We start from the raw sequence: 15,880 nt of genomic DNA, 5'->3' as shown, positions 1-15,880 counted from the left end.
TCCGCAGTGCCAGCGCCGCTTGGGGGGGTGCCCGAGGCATCCGTCTCCCCGCAAAGCGGTAAACTCTGGTGAAATAACATCGAACGCACTCCCCGCCCGTATCTCACGACGCCTCGCTCCGGGAAGCCGAAAGGTCACGTTTATTTGCCTACTTTGAACAAGGCCGGGTGGCATCCCCCGTTTATTCGGAATAAACACGGCCAGCGCTGCCCCCGAGCACCACGCTAACGGCGACGGACAGCGAACGGGAACGGCAGCGAGGCGGCACGCCTCAGGGCAAGAGCTGGGGCACGGGGGACGTTTAAGCTGCGGGGTGGCACGGGAGAAGGCAAGGCAGTAGCACTTTGCTGTGGAGGTGAGCACTTGGCACGAAGTCCGAAAGTTAACACCTGAAAGAGAGGGGAAACAAGGACGTGAGGCACGTAGAGAAGTACTCTGACCACAGCGATGCGTGGCAGCGCCGGCTGAAGGGCCCTGCTTCCAGACACCGCTCCCAAGGCTGGAGGGAAGCGTGGCTGTCCTGAATTACACGGCACCGAGTCCAGCAGTAACTGGAGTACAGCACTGCTGTAGCTCATGTGACAGCATCCCTTCTCACGTCCAGTCCTAACCTGTTTGTCATGCACAGAACTCGTTGTACTGGGCTTTTTTGTGTGCGTGTGTTGGATTTGTTTACTGAGAATAACTTGGTAAAAAAGAGAACTTGGATATAAACCTCTGAATGCCATCTTGACTGTTACTTATAAGAAGAGGAACTTCTTATAAGAAGAGCTGTACTTACAGTTAATGAATGGTTACAGTTAAGCAGACCTAAAAATCCAAAGCTGAACACGGATAACAAATTAATCTCTGTCAAACACTGCACAAATCACCTAAGTCCTTACATTCAAATCTGACTGAGATCTTTACCTATTTATAAAACAGGAGAAAACAATTGTTAACCTTTCTTCAGAACCAGCGGTATTCACTGACTTTCAAAAGGAGCTGAGATCATGTATTTGTTACAGAGTATAGCTGTGCGGAGATAAAGTAGCTCAGAAGTACCTGCTATACATTGAGGCTGCATTTATTAATAATTCAAGTTTGGCCCTCTTCAACTTTATTTCATATTTATGGAGAGGCGTGAATGAGCTCACTATTACTTTATTCAACCTTCAATTTTAGTGGTAGAAGTAAAGGACAGATACGAATGCACAGACATACAAATACCATATGCTTTGTCAGTGCAGTATCTTATGTATAAATGCATTTTGATACATGCATGACAGGAAACCAATAGTCTCAATTTATAATTCTACTAATACCAATTAATAGATAAGGTGGGTTTTCTTTAGTATCTGTATATTTTCATCATGCTTCTCCAAATGAAAATAAAAATAAGACACAGGCTACATAGATCTGCACAAGCAAAATGTGTGCTATTACAGAAGTAGCAAATACCTCACGCGTCTCAACCTCGTCAATTTCAAAACAACTTCAGGCACGAGTTAAGGTGTCACACTTAATTTCATCTGAAGAACAAGTTGTTTTTATATTTCAGATGCAATTGAGAAATGCTTGAAATCCAAGGATTTCACTGGCTTACACGTAAAAGCATCCTCTTACCTTAGTCAGCAGCATCTTTTAGCCTTTAAAGTCATTTGGAAAAGAATTTTTCCTTTCTTCATAATCTGCAAATGCAGAAGCAATGGGATCTGAGTAGAACATGACCGGCCTTGGTCCTTCATTGTTCACAGTGAAAGTAGCTGGGAAATTTCTGAGATCGAGACCCCGACCTGAAAAGTATGCCTGGAGTGTTCTGAAAAACTGAACATATTTCATAAATGAAAATTGAGTACGTCCAACTGATTAATTATTTCTACTGAAACAATCCCCTCCTATATGGAATGAGATCTATTTTGATCATAAACTAGTGTAATATAAGCAATATAATTTGCACATGTGCAATCTGTCCATGGCTTTACGTTTTATGTGCTGTTCCAAGACCACCAACATTTCACTGGTAGTCTGTGCTCCCCACTGAACCACAGAGGATTCAAGCCATAACTTTTATAGATATGGCAGAACTCTTGCTGAGGGCAAACAGTACCTTTTAGAGAAACCTTTAACAGCACAGAATGTTCTCTAAGAGCTAGCAACAGTGCACAGTTGATGTGAATTGACCCTTTAGATTGCTTAAAAGTAGAAAAATTTAGTCAATTCTTTAAACAGTGGTGAAAACTGTGGGAAACTGATTTTTCCCCCTCACAAATTCCTTATAAGATCTTGCAAATGTTACCTTAATCATATTTTCTTAGCTGCTAATTAATTTTCAGATCTTCAGCCACTATTCACAAGGATGTGTCAGATGGAAACGTGCCTAAGGTGAAGCGTGTAACCAGCAGTACACTTTCAAGAGAAACATAATAATCACTCTTCTTCATGTTCATAAAAGGAGCAGCAGTATAATCAAACTAAAACTGCTGAAGATGTGAGCAAGTTATGTGCATTACTGCATGCAGAGAATGCATCTTCAGTTAAGGGTACGTGTGCACTGGAGAATGCTCAGCCACTTGTACTTACTATGTCAAGTGCATAGTTACTAAACCCTCTTGCCATTAAATTTAATGGGCAAAAATTATTGTGATGGAAAATGAAAACAGAAAAAAACAACAACACAAAACTTAGACTGTGCTTCTTGCAGCATTTCCTTACCAAATCTCTGTTTCTAGGATTATCTAGAGGTTTCCATTTTTCTTCTGGTTCGAAAGGAGCACCCTTTGCCAATCCTCTGACAGCCAACATTGTATATAGTCCCAGGAGCACCAGTTTCCACATGTCGAAGAGATGAACAGACTATCTGCAAGAAGGACAAAGAACCAGCCCTACAGAACTGTCACCACCAACAAATAAAGCAATCCAGAGGAGTTCTGGAAATAACTCATCCATGGCAAGAAAAATCTGCTTACTACAGATTAAATCTGTGTGTCATGAACTTTTTAGGTTCTGTACTAATGTACTAGGAAGTAAATAAGCGTTTCCCATATCAAAGTTATTTCTAGATACTGGTTTCTTCCTGAAAGGGACCAGTTTGACGCTTAAGAGAGGATATTTGCATCTGTAAATTTACATTTGTAATTACATTACAACTATTTTCACTGGCCGAATAGTTAAAGCATCCAGTCTACAGGCTCCAAGGATCATGCAAAACTGTGGCCTGAGATCCAGATAACTCAATTTTTAAAACTGCACAAAAGGAGAACGTACTACATATATTAATAAAAGTAATAATAGTACAGTCTGGCATAAGATACTGAAGAACAGTTTCACACCTTCAGTCAAGAAAAAAAAAGATAATCACATTCTACCTTTCACTCTCTTTAAAATAAAGCTTACCAGTGAATTTTGCTCTGGCTTGCCCCTTCTTGCTTAGTCTCCTTATGATCTGTGAATGAACTGATCTCTGCACTTATATTTCTAGTGGACTGTAGGTGGGTGTCAATGACGTTAGCAGAAGTTCAAAAATACAGTAATGATTCCATTTCCATCCATGACATAAAGACCCTTGAGAATTTCATCCTTAATACTCTTAAGACCTGTTGCTATTGAACAGTGCAGTGCAAATTCCTCCTCCTAAGGCTGTATTGCAGAAAATTGGCGGTAAGCACAGAGGAAGTTTAAAACTATTTCCAGCAGAGATAGCAGAGCTGTATCAAAATACTGGTTTTAATTAAAAATAATTTATGATATCTTCCGAAAGGTGACAAATAATTACAGCTGGTAGAATGGTTTTCAAGCAAGATGAGATATAGATCATTTTCTTGATGCTGAAGAGAGAGAAAAGCAGAGACTGTTTCCAAATTCATAATATTTTAATGAAAGTGTTGCTTTCCTACCCTGATTTTATCGGCAGTCAATATCCTCCGGTGATACTGCAAGCTAAGACAAAGCCTGCAAAAACAACTATACTAATTTGTTTTGGCCTTATTTTGTAGCATCCTGTAGCTGTTCAATTTTTTTTTTTTTTTGCCTATGCATTCATTCCACACTTCTCTCTCCTATGTAAGTGATATTTTGGTTAGTATAATAAGACGGATCCCTAAACGTATATTTTAAAACTAACAGTTTTTATTAAAATAAATCTTTATCCTACCCTTAATTTCACAGGGGTAAAAAATTCCCAACAGTATTAATTTCATCATTGCATAACCTATACAAGTATAATTTGTACTGTTCAACTTGTATATTATTCTAAACCTTATTCTAACGGTTGAAATAAAAAAAATCTCTGAAGAACCATAATATCAAAAAAAAAAAAAAATTCATCAAACACAATCAGTTACTGCTGTCAAAATGAAACTTCCTGATAATAGACTCATCAATGGTTCATAGACTCATCAGTGCCAAAATAGCACTAGCAAGAGAAAAACCAGTAAAGAAACTTTCTTATTTCCTATTTTTTCAGGTAGTCACTACGTTCCAGTTAAATTTTGTTAGACAAAAACATGAGTGTTTTCACCTGCTTGATAACAACATGGGATGCAAGTTATTTTTCTGCCCAAGCTTCAAGACTGTGAGGACAGTTAGTGAGTTACTGAAAGCACATTTTGCATCATTTCTCCTGCAAAACACACACCTCGACCAGTCCTTTCTTGTTGGAAAAAAACTCTCTCTTCATCATGTCAAACTTGAGATACCTTCACATTTGCATACCCCAAAGTAGTCCCAAAATTAGTTCCAAAGTAGTTCCAAAGCCAAAACTGAAAGAGCAGAGAAAGAGCAGCAGTTTGCATAATGTTCCAATACTAGAACACTCTTATTTTGACATTTTCATCTAAAATCAGGGTAAAGTAGTATAATATCTCTCTTTACTTGAAAAACAGGCTTTGGTTGGTATATTTCTTTTGGGAACCATTTCTAGCTTACTCAAGTCTACATATTTAACAACCATCATGCCATGATCCTCTGCATCTCAACTCCCTGCCTATAAAATGAGGACTTCCCAGTGAAATAACATCTATAGGCAGGTTTTATCCTTCTCATCAGATATTCACAATTGTGTGTAGCTCAGAATTTAGCACTAATATCCCACAGCAGTCTTCTGATTTCCTTAGCTTTGTGTAAAAGCTGCTGCTGCTACAGTTATTTAAGCCCAGCTGCTTTTATTGGTTTTATTTGATTGATTTTATAAATAAAATACATCATCTTTTGGGAATATTTTGGGTTTTTCAAATTAAGTACCCTTAGTCTTCTAAGTTCAAGATATCAAATGAAAAGTTTAGAACACAGAGTTCTCTCATTTCCCAATCCACCTGCCTCTAAGATCAACTCTGAAGAATCTTAAGAACAAGCTACCTCTCAAATTCTGAAGGAAAGAACTAATTTTTATACTATTTAAAAAAAGAGAGAAACTGCATAATCAGACACAAGGAGAATTAATCCTTTTTCTTACTGACAGAAGAGCAGACGTAAAATACAATTATGAAGGGAAATAGCAGGTCTGGATTTAACAACAATAAAGCAATTTTTGATGTTCTAATGAACAGTTTAAAAAAAATACACGACAAAGTCCTAATTTCTTTCCAACATACAGTTCAGTTACTCAGCAGCCACTTTAAAGCCACTGGCTTTAACTGGGACACCTTAAGGTAGAACATCTAATTACTTATGATCAAGAGAACTTAAAATAGTTGTTTGGGATTCTCTTTTCTTTCTCTCTCCCAGATAGGAATCTGAATGATCCTCCATCCATAAAACTTGCTTATGTTGAGGAATATTTCTTAATCTTCTTCATCATGACTTCAATTGCTTTCTGTCAGCCAGAAACTTGGGTCAGAATTTTATTTCTGGTGTTTCCTGAATAAATTAAAAAATTGAGATATACTGAAACATCAGCTGATATCATTTCACCAAAGTGATATTAACTTAAGAAAATACAAAAATCTTCAGTCTTGATTCCTCTTACACTCAGTGTATAATCAGTTGGTTAATGCACATTTGAGCCCTGTGTATATGCACAATCAATATCTTTAAAGTTAAGAGGTGGCTTATTTTAAGGCAAGAAACTTACAGCTAAATTTGAAATTCCACCTAAATTTAGTCACAAGCAAGACATTTTCCGCTTGAACTCTTTGATGGTACTCACTGTTAAGGTCAACAGGTCTTTGATCAGCTCTTTTCATTTAGTTACCATCAAGTAAGCACAGGTGTATACACACAGCTTTACTTTCCTCTACTCTTCCCTTGGTAAATGCACGTCCAGTGCCCCATCTTCATTAGTCAGAGCCCAGTAACACTTCAGGTGGCAGGCTGTCAGCACACAGCAGTGGTAAACAAAGCACAGATGATTCAGTTCTGTTGCCTAAAAAAACAGATCTTCCTAGCCCGAATCCCATCCACCAAGTTTATTTTAGAGCTATTTGTCTTAGAACTGTTTCTTCTCCACAACAGTTCATAACACTTGGCTATCCACATCATTTTGTTCCTTAATCATTTCACCAGTTTGAACATCTTGTGGAACTGATTTACTGTTTTGTAAATCAGCGTTTTGATACCAGCTATTTACCTCTTGTTTCTACTACATTGTCTTCTTTATAAATACTAATGTTCTTCCCCTGGGACTTCCTATCTTAGTTCTGACATCTCTGCTTCACACCATGACCACTGTAATAGCAGACATCTGTCAGTGCTGTTGGAGCAAAGTTTTAGCAGGCTGTTACAATTTGGTGTTAGACAGAATAGCCATAAAACACATTGGTTGGTGCTGTTTGCTCAAACCCTTCCAAACCTCTGGTGGTGATGTGATCACCTCTCTTCACAATCCTCCTTTTGCTCTCCAGGAGTGTTCACAAACTTGTGAAATCAAGAAGAAGTGGTATTTTTCCTCTAGAGGCAATGACAGTAAGGGAAAGAAAAAAAAAAAAAAAACAACTTGGTTTGCAGTTTGGGCTTACATTTCAGTTCTTTATTTAACTTAAATAAACAAATACCAAAAAGCCAGAACAGCAGCAGTTTTATTCCAGCCATTACTTTATTTTTACTTTAATTTTTTTGTTCATTTGATTTGCTCCAAAAGAAAGCTGTGGGGGCTATGCAGTATATTCAACCAGTAAACAATGTCGACGACATCTGTAAATTTGCAACAAGTGTTATTGCTTTAGGACTGTTATGGTATCCCTTAACAGAATTCAAACAGATTGACTGATGAAGCATGTGGATAATGAACAAAGTCAATTAGAATGTATTTTCTGTAAGTTGTCTTAAAAAAACCCCAAAACTCTATAAACTTGTATTATTACTTTCTAAGCTAAAAGCATTTACACTAAAAATTATTCGACTTAAGACTGTTAAAACTTACTGCCATTTTTTTCTTTGCCAATATGTTACAGTTCTTCCAAAGTCATACATTAGTATACAATCATATTAATACACTATTAGGACACTTACACAAATTGGACTACGTTGATTCCTCCTTGGAGAACAGTACCTCGTTGAAGAAGTGCTTTCTAAGGCAGATGTCAGCATCCTGCATTTTTGAATGTGATCAAATTTAAGCACTGGGTTTTTCTCAAATTGCCTATGTAGAAGCACATCTTCAGTAAATCAAATCCTTAGAAAGTTGCTGTAGTAATGACAGTCACTGTGGCATGGTAATACTTGAATATGTATGAATTACTGTCTACGCTCACTGTATTGCACATTCAGTCTTGCGCAAGTTCTCTCAAAACAGTAAAAGCCTTGTTCTAGAATGAGAGGCAAACTTAAATCTGATTAGTTATAGAACAAGTTTCATACACATGATGCTGTATATAAACTACATTATTCGACAAATATTTTTCCATTCTATTATATTTCCCATTCAAGGTAGCAAGACAGATGTAAAAGCGTAAGATGCACAAGGTTAAGATATTGAGATAGGCTTCATCAAGTGTGATCTTTACTGCATTCTGCTTAAGATGCAAAAAAAGGGAATCAATTATGGAAAGTAATGCTCTAACCACAATGTTTTTGTTCACTGATTTTATTTTCTGCTTAGAGTCCCGACTATTACAAGTTAGAAGGTAAAGCACCGAACTGCTCCACATCAGTACCTGAGCAAAGACTAAAGGCAAATGTTCATCACAACACTCATTAGCGTGTTTGTACAACAAATGTACAGGTAACATTCACAACACTCCACAGAGCATGATTGGTAAGTGGCACTTTTTGTGAATTACCACCATTTGTACTAATGCAACCATGTTAAAACACCATACAAAAATATACAGAAGTGTTTATTTAGCAAAGCTTATTCTATACAGTGTACTTTTGTATCATGCACACTAATGTAAAAAAACCAAACAAACCAAAACACATTAAAAAAATATGAATTGTACACAACAGACATGGAAACCAGCAAAACATGAAAGTCCCAGTGTAGCTCTCATTCAAGTTGCCTTTAATGAAAAAGGACCAGTATTTAAAAGTATAGTTTTGAATGACTCACATGAACAGCTTTCACTAATTTAAACATTAGCTGAAGATACCTATTTTCCAAGATTTTTTCAGCATCTCACAAGACAAAGACTTGGCTCTAGCTTATCACACAAAGCAGATGTATCTGAGAATTCTGTTATAACTCTTTTAATAAGCACAATAATTTATTATAGTGTTATTTAAACATTTATTGATAAGACCATGTTAACAACTATAGACATCTGTAACTGTTAGAGTTAGCTCTGCTTTAAATACTAGGTTTACACGAGCTATATAAGAACTCAAAACAAGAAGAAGAAAAAAAAAGTTAGGTTGCTTAGTAACTGACAAGATTTCTCAAAAAAACTAGCACTTCTCAATGCTTTAAGCTTGCTTAACAAAAACAACCATCAATTGCCAGCTGGTTGCCCATCACCCAAAATAAGTATTCTGTCCAACATTATTCTGTCTTTGTGCTTGGAAAAAAACAATTAAAGGGCAACAAAGGAATTAAGTTACTAGGTTTGCACATTTTTTCTAGATTCATCATCATACATAAAAGCCTTAAAAGTAGCTTGGCCCTCTCAATGATTTTCACATTAGTATTCCTGTGGCCAGGAAGTCAACCATTACTAGGATTGATGAAACAACACCAGCACAGAACAAAGAAGAGACACATAGGTGACTGGAAAAAGTTCTAACAGTCCTGAACTCATAGCCTACAAGGAATCAGTAGGGCTGACAAAAAATAAAAATAAAAAAATAAAAAAATCATGTTTTCTGTTATTCCACAATGAAAACAACATTGTGGCAGCCAGATTCATTCCATATCTCAATAAAAGAAAGTTATAAACTGATTTGTACTGCTATTAATTACTGTGATGAGCTGACATGAAATCATTTTGTGTGCACATCTCAATGTCCACAGCCCACTGATAGTCTCCCAGATATGACACCTTTATTCAAGAACTGGTTTTACTTAGTACTATTGCTGGGAAAAAAAAAAGAATTTGGGGATTTTGTTCAAAATATACCAACAATCATTTGGAAGTGGCTTTTCCTCAGTTCTTCACACTAAACAGTAAGAATTTCATTTTATTTTTTACTACATCAAAGCAGGATTTTTAAAGCTTGAATATTTCTTTCTGATGATTTAAGAGCAGAACTTTTTTTTCAAACATACACATTTTTCCGAAAACATGAAATTCCTTATTCAAATGTCTGAAAGCTTGCAAACGAATGCATCTCTGCCTCTCAACTCTACCCAAACCACTTCAACTAGATGTTGATACTTAATGGCTAAAATAAAGTATTTTACTTGAGCTATAATTTTGAAGAAAATAAACTAAATTTGAAAAATTCTGACACAAAGATTTAGAAGATGAGACACATCTGACACTAATTTTTCTTCCTGAATTTTCTTTGCCATTATAGAAAGAAATGAGAAATTAAGGTCAGCTAAGGTTTCCTGTCTTTGGGTGGTGTGATTCCAAACCTTAAGTACATTGCACTCCTCATTAATCTTAATGCCTGTAAATGTAGTTAAAAAAAAAAGTAAAAAATGATTTTCCCCAAACCAATTATCAGAATGATTCACACAACTACCTTTGATTTCAAAAAAGAAAAGTAAGGCTACACAAGTCCACAGGCTACAGTTAGTGTGTATTCATTTACTGGTTTAAGGCACACAGTTGTGGGTTTTGTTGGTTTGTGATGGTGGTGGTGTTTTGGTGGGTTTTTTTTGTTTTTTTTTTGTTTTTTTGCTTTAGAAAGATACAAGTTTCAAGTCACAGTGAGGAATTCCATATTTCAGTTTTGGTCTGGCACTCATTATGTATCTCATGTCTACTTTTGCTGACTTCTGTAAAAGATTTCAGTTGTCAGGTACTGGTCTCTAATACTGTTTTCAAACTTAGAGTGACGTGAACGGAAAATAGAGAAGCCTGAGTTGATCCCAGAATACAGCTTTTAACATTTAAAAAAGATACACATCTGAACATTTAATATAAGCCTTGAAGTAATTTAAGAATTTGGAGGAAAACCAAGTCTTCACTGGTACTTCAATGCGCATGAAAAACTTCAATAAAGCAACGGCCTACAGGACAGATGCGGTGTATCTTCACTACATCATCTGCAGTGCCTACTGTTACTGCAAACCTCTAGTTTTGTGCTATAGCAGAAGGATAGAGCAAATCAAGGATAACTCTATATGGAAGGAGCAATTGGAATAATGTACTGCGAAGTAACAAGCTTTTGTGTACCATTCCCAAACTTCAGAGAGACAAAATTAACTCTGATACTACACATTTCCAAGAGAACTTAGACCACAACCCACCAAGAACCGCAGAGAAATCATGCTTAAAAGATCTTTTATGAGAGACTGACTTGCAAAACTTGCATGCATATAAGAACATAGAATGAGACCCTAAATCTTACACCAACTTGCAGTTTAAATGTCACAGCTTTGACTCTGCTTTCTAGGCTGTAATGCCAGGAGCACATATTTGAAGCAGTTCCATGCTTAGACGTAACTAACGAATTGAAGTTGTGGGCAGATTTCAGTAAAAGTTATAGAATTTTCTAAACACTTACATTTATTTAAAAAAATGTAATGTTTATTGATAAGATTAAATGTATACTTATTATTTTATCTTTAAATGTCCCAATTAGGAAGTTTTGAATGCATTCTTCCATAAATAAAAAAATATATATTTGTAATAGGTTTGTCAAATAAACTTTAAGAGACTTCAAGTATTTTACTATGAATACTAGCTTATAGCTTTAGCTCTAGGAAAAGGTAGAAAAACTATTTTACTTAAACATCAAAAATGTATCTGCTTTTCAACTGTCACTCATTGGTACACTTTTCCAGAGGTATGAAAGAGCAGCACATAGCTTTGGTGACAGAAACAACAGCTCCCCTAAAGGTATGGTGATGGAAGATTTAAAACCACTTACGGTGCAGTGCTAAGTGCTTATAAAGGCTAGTTTGATTATGTCCCCCCAAAAAGCAGATGTAAAGAGCCAAACCTAAAAATTAAGCAATTAACATTCACCATGATATGTCAAAAGCATCGACTTCAGTCTCTTTTGCAACTGACAGTTTTCTACTCGCTTGGTGACTTGAAACAGCAGCACAATTACTGTACACACACCATAACTGCCTCCAAAACCATTTTCAGTAACTCAGGGCATTAAAGGTCTATAAATGGCTGCACTTTTTCTCAGTATTAACAAACAAAACTTTTTCCTTATCAGCACACTCATCAATGCATTGAACTGAACTTCATCACCTTGATCAAAAAGGCTTCTCAAATATTAATTTTATGCACAGGCAACAAATCAGATTTGTTCATCCTGTCAAGATCTGAAGGAGATAAATCAGATTTTAGGGGAAAAAAAAGCTAAGTGGCAGGCTTACAACCTTGTTACTGGCAAACAGATGGAAAATTAGACTTCATATCAAATACCAACCTATAAAATAATGCTTTTCGTTGCCTCTTGTTTGTTTACTTTAAGTATCAAGGTTGTTTTTGTTTTTTTTTTTAAGAATGACTTTAAGGGTGGCCCAGGTAGTTAAAAAGCTCTCTTTGGCATACAGGTAGTCCCCATTCTTTCTGCAATACTTGTCAGATTTGCTGATTTCATTTTAACTTTGCAAATGAATATTTTGGAATAAATTGCTACATGTATCAGCTCAAAAAAAAAAAACTACCAGAGCAGAACTTCAAGTATTAGAAATAAAATTAAATGGCATTTCATTTATTGTGTGGTTGGTTTTTTTCCTTAGGTAACAAAAAGTGACAAATCTCCTTTTCAGATGATGCAAAAATGTGACATACTGCAACCAGCTTTGAATCAATTCTGAAAATATCAACATTTGTAGTTCCAGTTAAGAAATAACACCTTTTCTCCTTACCTTACAAATACAAATGTTTTATGAACTGATAGCTATAGGTATCTGCAGCATAATAAGAAAGAAAGATTCTGCTTCATTTAGTGACATTTGGTACTCTATGTTGTCTCTTTTTTTTTTTTTTTTTTTGTAAATCCCTTTCTAAAGGCTTATAAAAACATAAGGGAGGCACAGATTCTTATTTTGATTGTCTCCTGACATATGAGCCAAAAAGTCTTTGTTTTACATGGCATGATTGCATGTAAATGAGGCAAACATCCACAGTGGTTCTGCAAAATTAGTACCTCAACTTCTAAAAAGGAACAGAACAACAAACTTGGAGTGGGAGTTAGCAGAAATGCTCCTTTACAGCATAGAGTTTTAAATCATCATGAAGTAGCTTGTCTTGATCTTCTCCAGTAAGTCCAGATATGAAGAGTAAACTTTTTGAAGAGTAAACTGGAATTCTGATTTTAAAGGTATTAAGAGAATGTATTTCCCAAAAGCTGTTTTATAAATGCCCACTCATACAGAAGGATGTTCTGGTAATATTTATACTTTGTCATACAGCCAATTAAAAATGTGGGTTAGCCCACACTTCTGCCAGGACTGTAATGATAGAAGTGGCTGAACTAGAAATCTGTAGAACAGAAGCCTTTTCTCCAAAAGTACAATCACACTATTTATCTGAAAAACTACTTTGGAAACCTATAAAATCTTTCTTTAGAATTGGATGAACTGCCCTCTGGATTTGTCCTGATCCCCTTTACTGATTATGCAGGGAACCTAGTTGAGAGTAGAACCCTCATCTCTCAAACGGCAGTTAGACAGTCCTCAGTCACTGCAAAACCTCAGTGCACATCTCTGAGAGCACGTTTTTCATCTAGCAATGATACACAAAGCATACAAAATCCGAATTTGCAATAAGACTACTTCTTCCCCCTGTGAAAGTAAATAACCTTTGGAAAAGGAAGCATCAACAGAAGCGTGAGAAAAGTCTGTCACCTGAGATCTCAGACTAAGGATTCTATCTTTCCATTCCCACCTACGCCTTCAAAACCACATCAGAAGCACTACGTAACATTTTGTAACCCATTTCATGAGGAATGATAGCAACATCAACAAAATTCCCAGCTTACAAAAATACCACTAAATAAGAAAAATGGTGTTACTCTACGCTGTTGTGATTTGGTACGTTTCATGCACTGTCAGAGTTTGGAACTTACCAAAGTTACTACATCTTGAGACTGTTTGCTTTCCTTATTCTGATTATTTCACCAACAGCTCCAACAAATGGGTTCATGCATGAAGAAGTGATAAAGGTGGCAACCCAAAATAGGAAGCAAAATACAGTAATTGGCCAAAGGGACCATGAAGACCAAAGAAATGATCTTCCACAGAAATCAGACCTTTGCACATTTCACAGATGGCCTTTTACCAGCCCCACTGCAGTTCTGTCACTATCCATCACATTAACAGCCACCTGAAAGTAGGAAAACTACTCTATTCTTCTGTGCCTGAAAAGTAACCTTTAGGCTAAATCAAGCTACAAGTATATATGGACACAAATTATCTTATATACATATACTGTAGCATACATTTGGTTAGACAGTACCAGGATACAATACAGTTAACTTCTCTGATTTACAAACACTATGCATGATCTAATCTTGTTAACAAGAGTTTAAGACTTAAAGATCAGCAGGTAGGTTACTGACAGCGATAACAGTGGTTTGGTTAACTACTAATAAAAGCAGTTCTAATGACTAAGTGATAGCTTGAATAGCTGACTTGTTTATAAGACAGAATAGGTTCATTTTCAAAAGTCACTGTGTGAATTAATGTCTTTTCAGGCAGCTCAGATGAATTAACTCTTAAGAACAAGCTAGAACTAACTGAGGCACTTCAGGCAAGAATAACAAGATAAAACCAATGGGTCAGGCTCTACCACTATATTAAGAATACACTCCATTGACAGTAGGTAGCAGATTTCCTATTATTATCCATATTAGGTAATCAAGATGGTACAGTAATTCCATATGAAGATGACAAGTATCTCAGATAGTGGAGACAGCTAACAAAGAAGCAAGTAGTAGCACTCATCTCTACATGGAATCAATACCTCATTTTAAATAACATAATGGTTAGTGTGATTTCTTCTGTTGGCAAAACATATGCCAGGAGACAGAATTTCTTACACACAGCTATTCTAGGCATTGTTGTAAATGGCAGTCACTGTAGCATCTAGGCACTAAGATAATTCTTTATGTAGAGCTGCTAATTACAGACAGCTTTTTGTACTACCTAAGAGCTCATCCACAGAAGGAAGTTAGCACAGTATGGCAAGGCATGGATTTACACTGTTGTAGCTATTTTGTATTAAATTACTGTATGGACATTTACTATGAGATGATGACTCTCCATTTACAATAGGAAAGAACCTTGCCTTGGCTATCTGGAAACTGCAGTATAGCAACTGTAGTGTCAACTCACATCATACCTTAAAATTTGCTACCTCCTACATATGGACGAGGTCTAAGGAGTCATTTCTGAATTAAAGTTCCAGACAAAATTGGCAATGTTTTAAAACAACATTACAGCCAGTTATTTATGAATCTGCTGGTAAGCTTCCGGAATAGAAAGCCACACAAAGTGTCATTGTTTTCTCACACTCACAAAATGAATATGTTTAAAACTTTCAATAATCTCTCACTCATCTAACAGTAAATGAACAAGTACTATGCTAGAAATAACAGCTCTATAGAAGCAGTACATTCTGGTTTGACTAGATATAAGTGTGACAGCTTTTAAATGTAGCATAAAATGATTGAAAGTATACTTGGCTGTGTAGTATTTCTGATAGTCACAGTGTGCTTGAAGTTTATTGAGTCTAACCAGCATACTTCTGACCTGCAAGAGAAGCAAGTTCAGAACATACGCACTGTACAGTGTACTGAGTATAAAAAAGTATTTCAACAAAGAAATACAGTGAAATATCCAAGTGTCTGCAAGGCAAACGGAGTGTTGAGATGTAACATTAATACAACTCATGTGCTTACACACGCACAGGTAATTCACTTAATTGTCACAGTCAGGAAATGAACACCATGAAAAACTTTCTAAGCAGCACGAACAGAACCAAAAACTTCTCATAAAGTAATCACATTTCAGCTATCTTTCCCAAATAACACAAGTTATGTTAGTCTAGGCATTCCTTTGTTGAATTTGTCCCGTCTCCATTGTTACTTTCTAGGCTGCACTGTTCTTATGTAAAAGAAATGTTACACAATACAACACAGCACATGTAGAAGAAGAGAAAAAGTTACAAAATGTGGTACTTTGTATAAATGCATTCGTCCGAAAGCCAACACTGCAACAGACAAAAGGAGTGGAACTTTGGCCGCGATCTTCAGGAGTTTACTGTAAGAACATAAAGAAAAAATTGCCATTTTTGTGGCCATATGTGCAGGAGTCTAAATACCATATTCCATTTTCTTCAGAAAATGAATGCATAGGTTTCAAGGATTTGCCATTTTTAAAATAGAAAAAACA

The 15,880-nt window shown here is 36.2% G+C and overlaps 2 protein-coding genes across 3 annotated transcripts in view; both read right to left on the bottom strand.

The window, feature by feature from the left end:
• Positions 1-84: 84 nt before the first annotated feature.
• Positions 85-12,346, bottom strand: C7H2orf66 (chromosome 7 C2orf66 homolog). Its single transcript, XM_031601151.2, has 4 exons — positions 3,376-12,346; positions 2,695-2,839; positions 1,606-1,806; positions 85-389 (listed from the first exon to the last, which is right to left on the bottom strand). The coding sequence occupies exons 2-3, from the start codon at positions 2,815-2,817 to the stop codon at positions 1,624-1,626; spliced, it is 306 nt and encodes a 101-aa protein (XP_031457011.1). The 5' UTR covers positions 2,818-2,839; positions 3,376-12,346; the 3' UTR covers positions 85-389; positions 1,606-1,623.
• A 106-nt stretch (positions 12,347-12,452) lies between these two features.
• PGAP1 (post-GPI attachment to proteins inositol deacylase 1) overlaps positions 12,453-15,880 on the bottom strand; it is a 33,083-nt gene continuing 29,655 nt past the window's right edge. For both annotated transcript variants that reach the window (XM_031601153.2, XM_090144288.1), the window contains exon 27: positions 12,453-15,748. In XM_031601153.2, coding sequence (XP_031457013.2) covers positions 15,610-15,748 — 139 coding nt within the window. In that variant the 3' untranslated portion in view covers positions 12,453-15,609. The remainder of the gene's footprint in view (positions 15,749-15,880) is intronic.

The sequence above is a fragment of the Phasianus colchicus genome, chromosome 7 (genome assembly GCF_987193195.1).
Source record: "Phasianus colchicus chromosome 7, bPhaCol1.hap1.1, whole genome shotgun sequence".
NCBI classification, from domain to species: domain Eukaryota; kingdom Metazoa; phylum Chordata; class Aves; order Galliformes; family Phasianidae; genus Phasianus; species Phasianus colchicus.
Note: the sequence above shows the minus strand (reverse complement) of the source record. Positions and strands in the feature narration are given on the sequence as shown.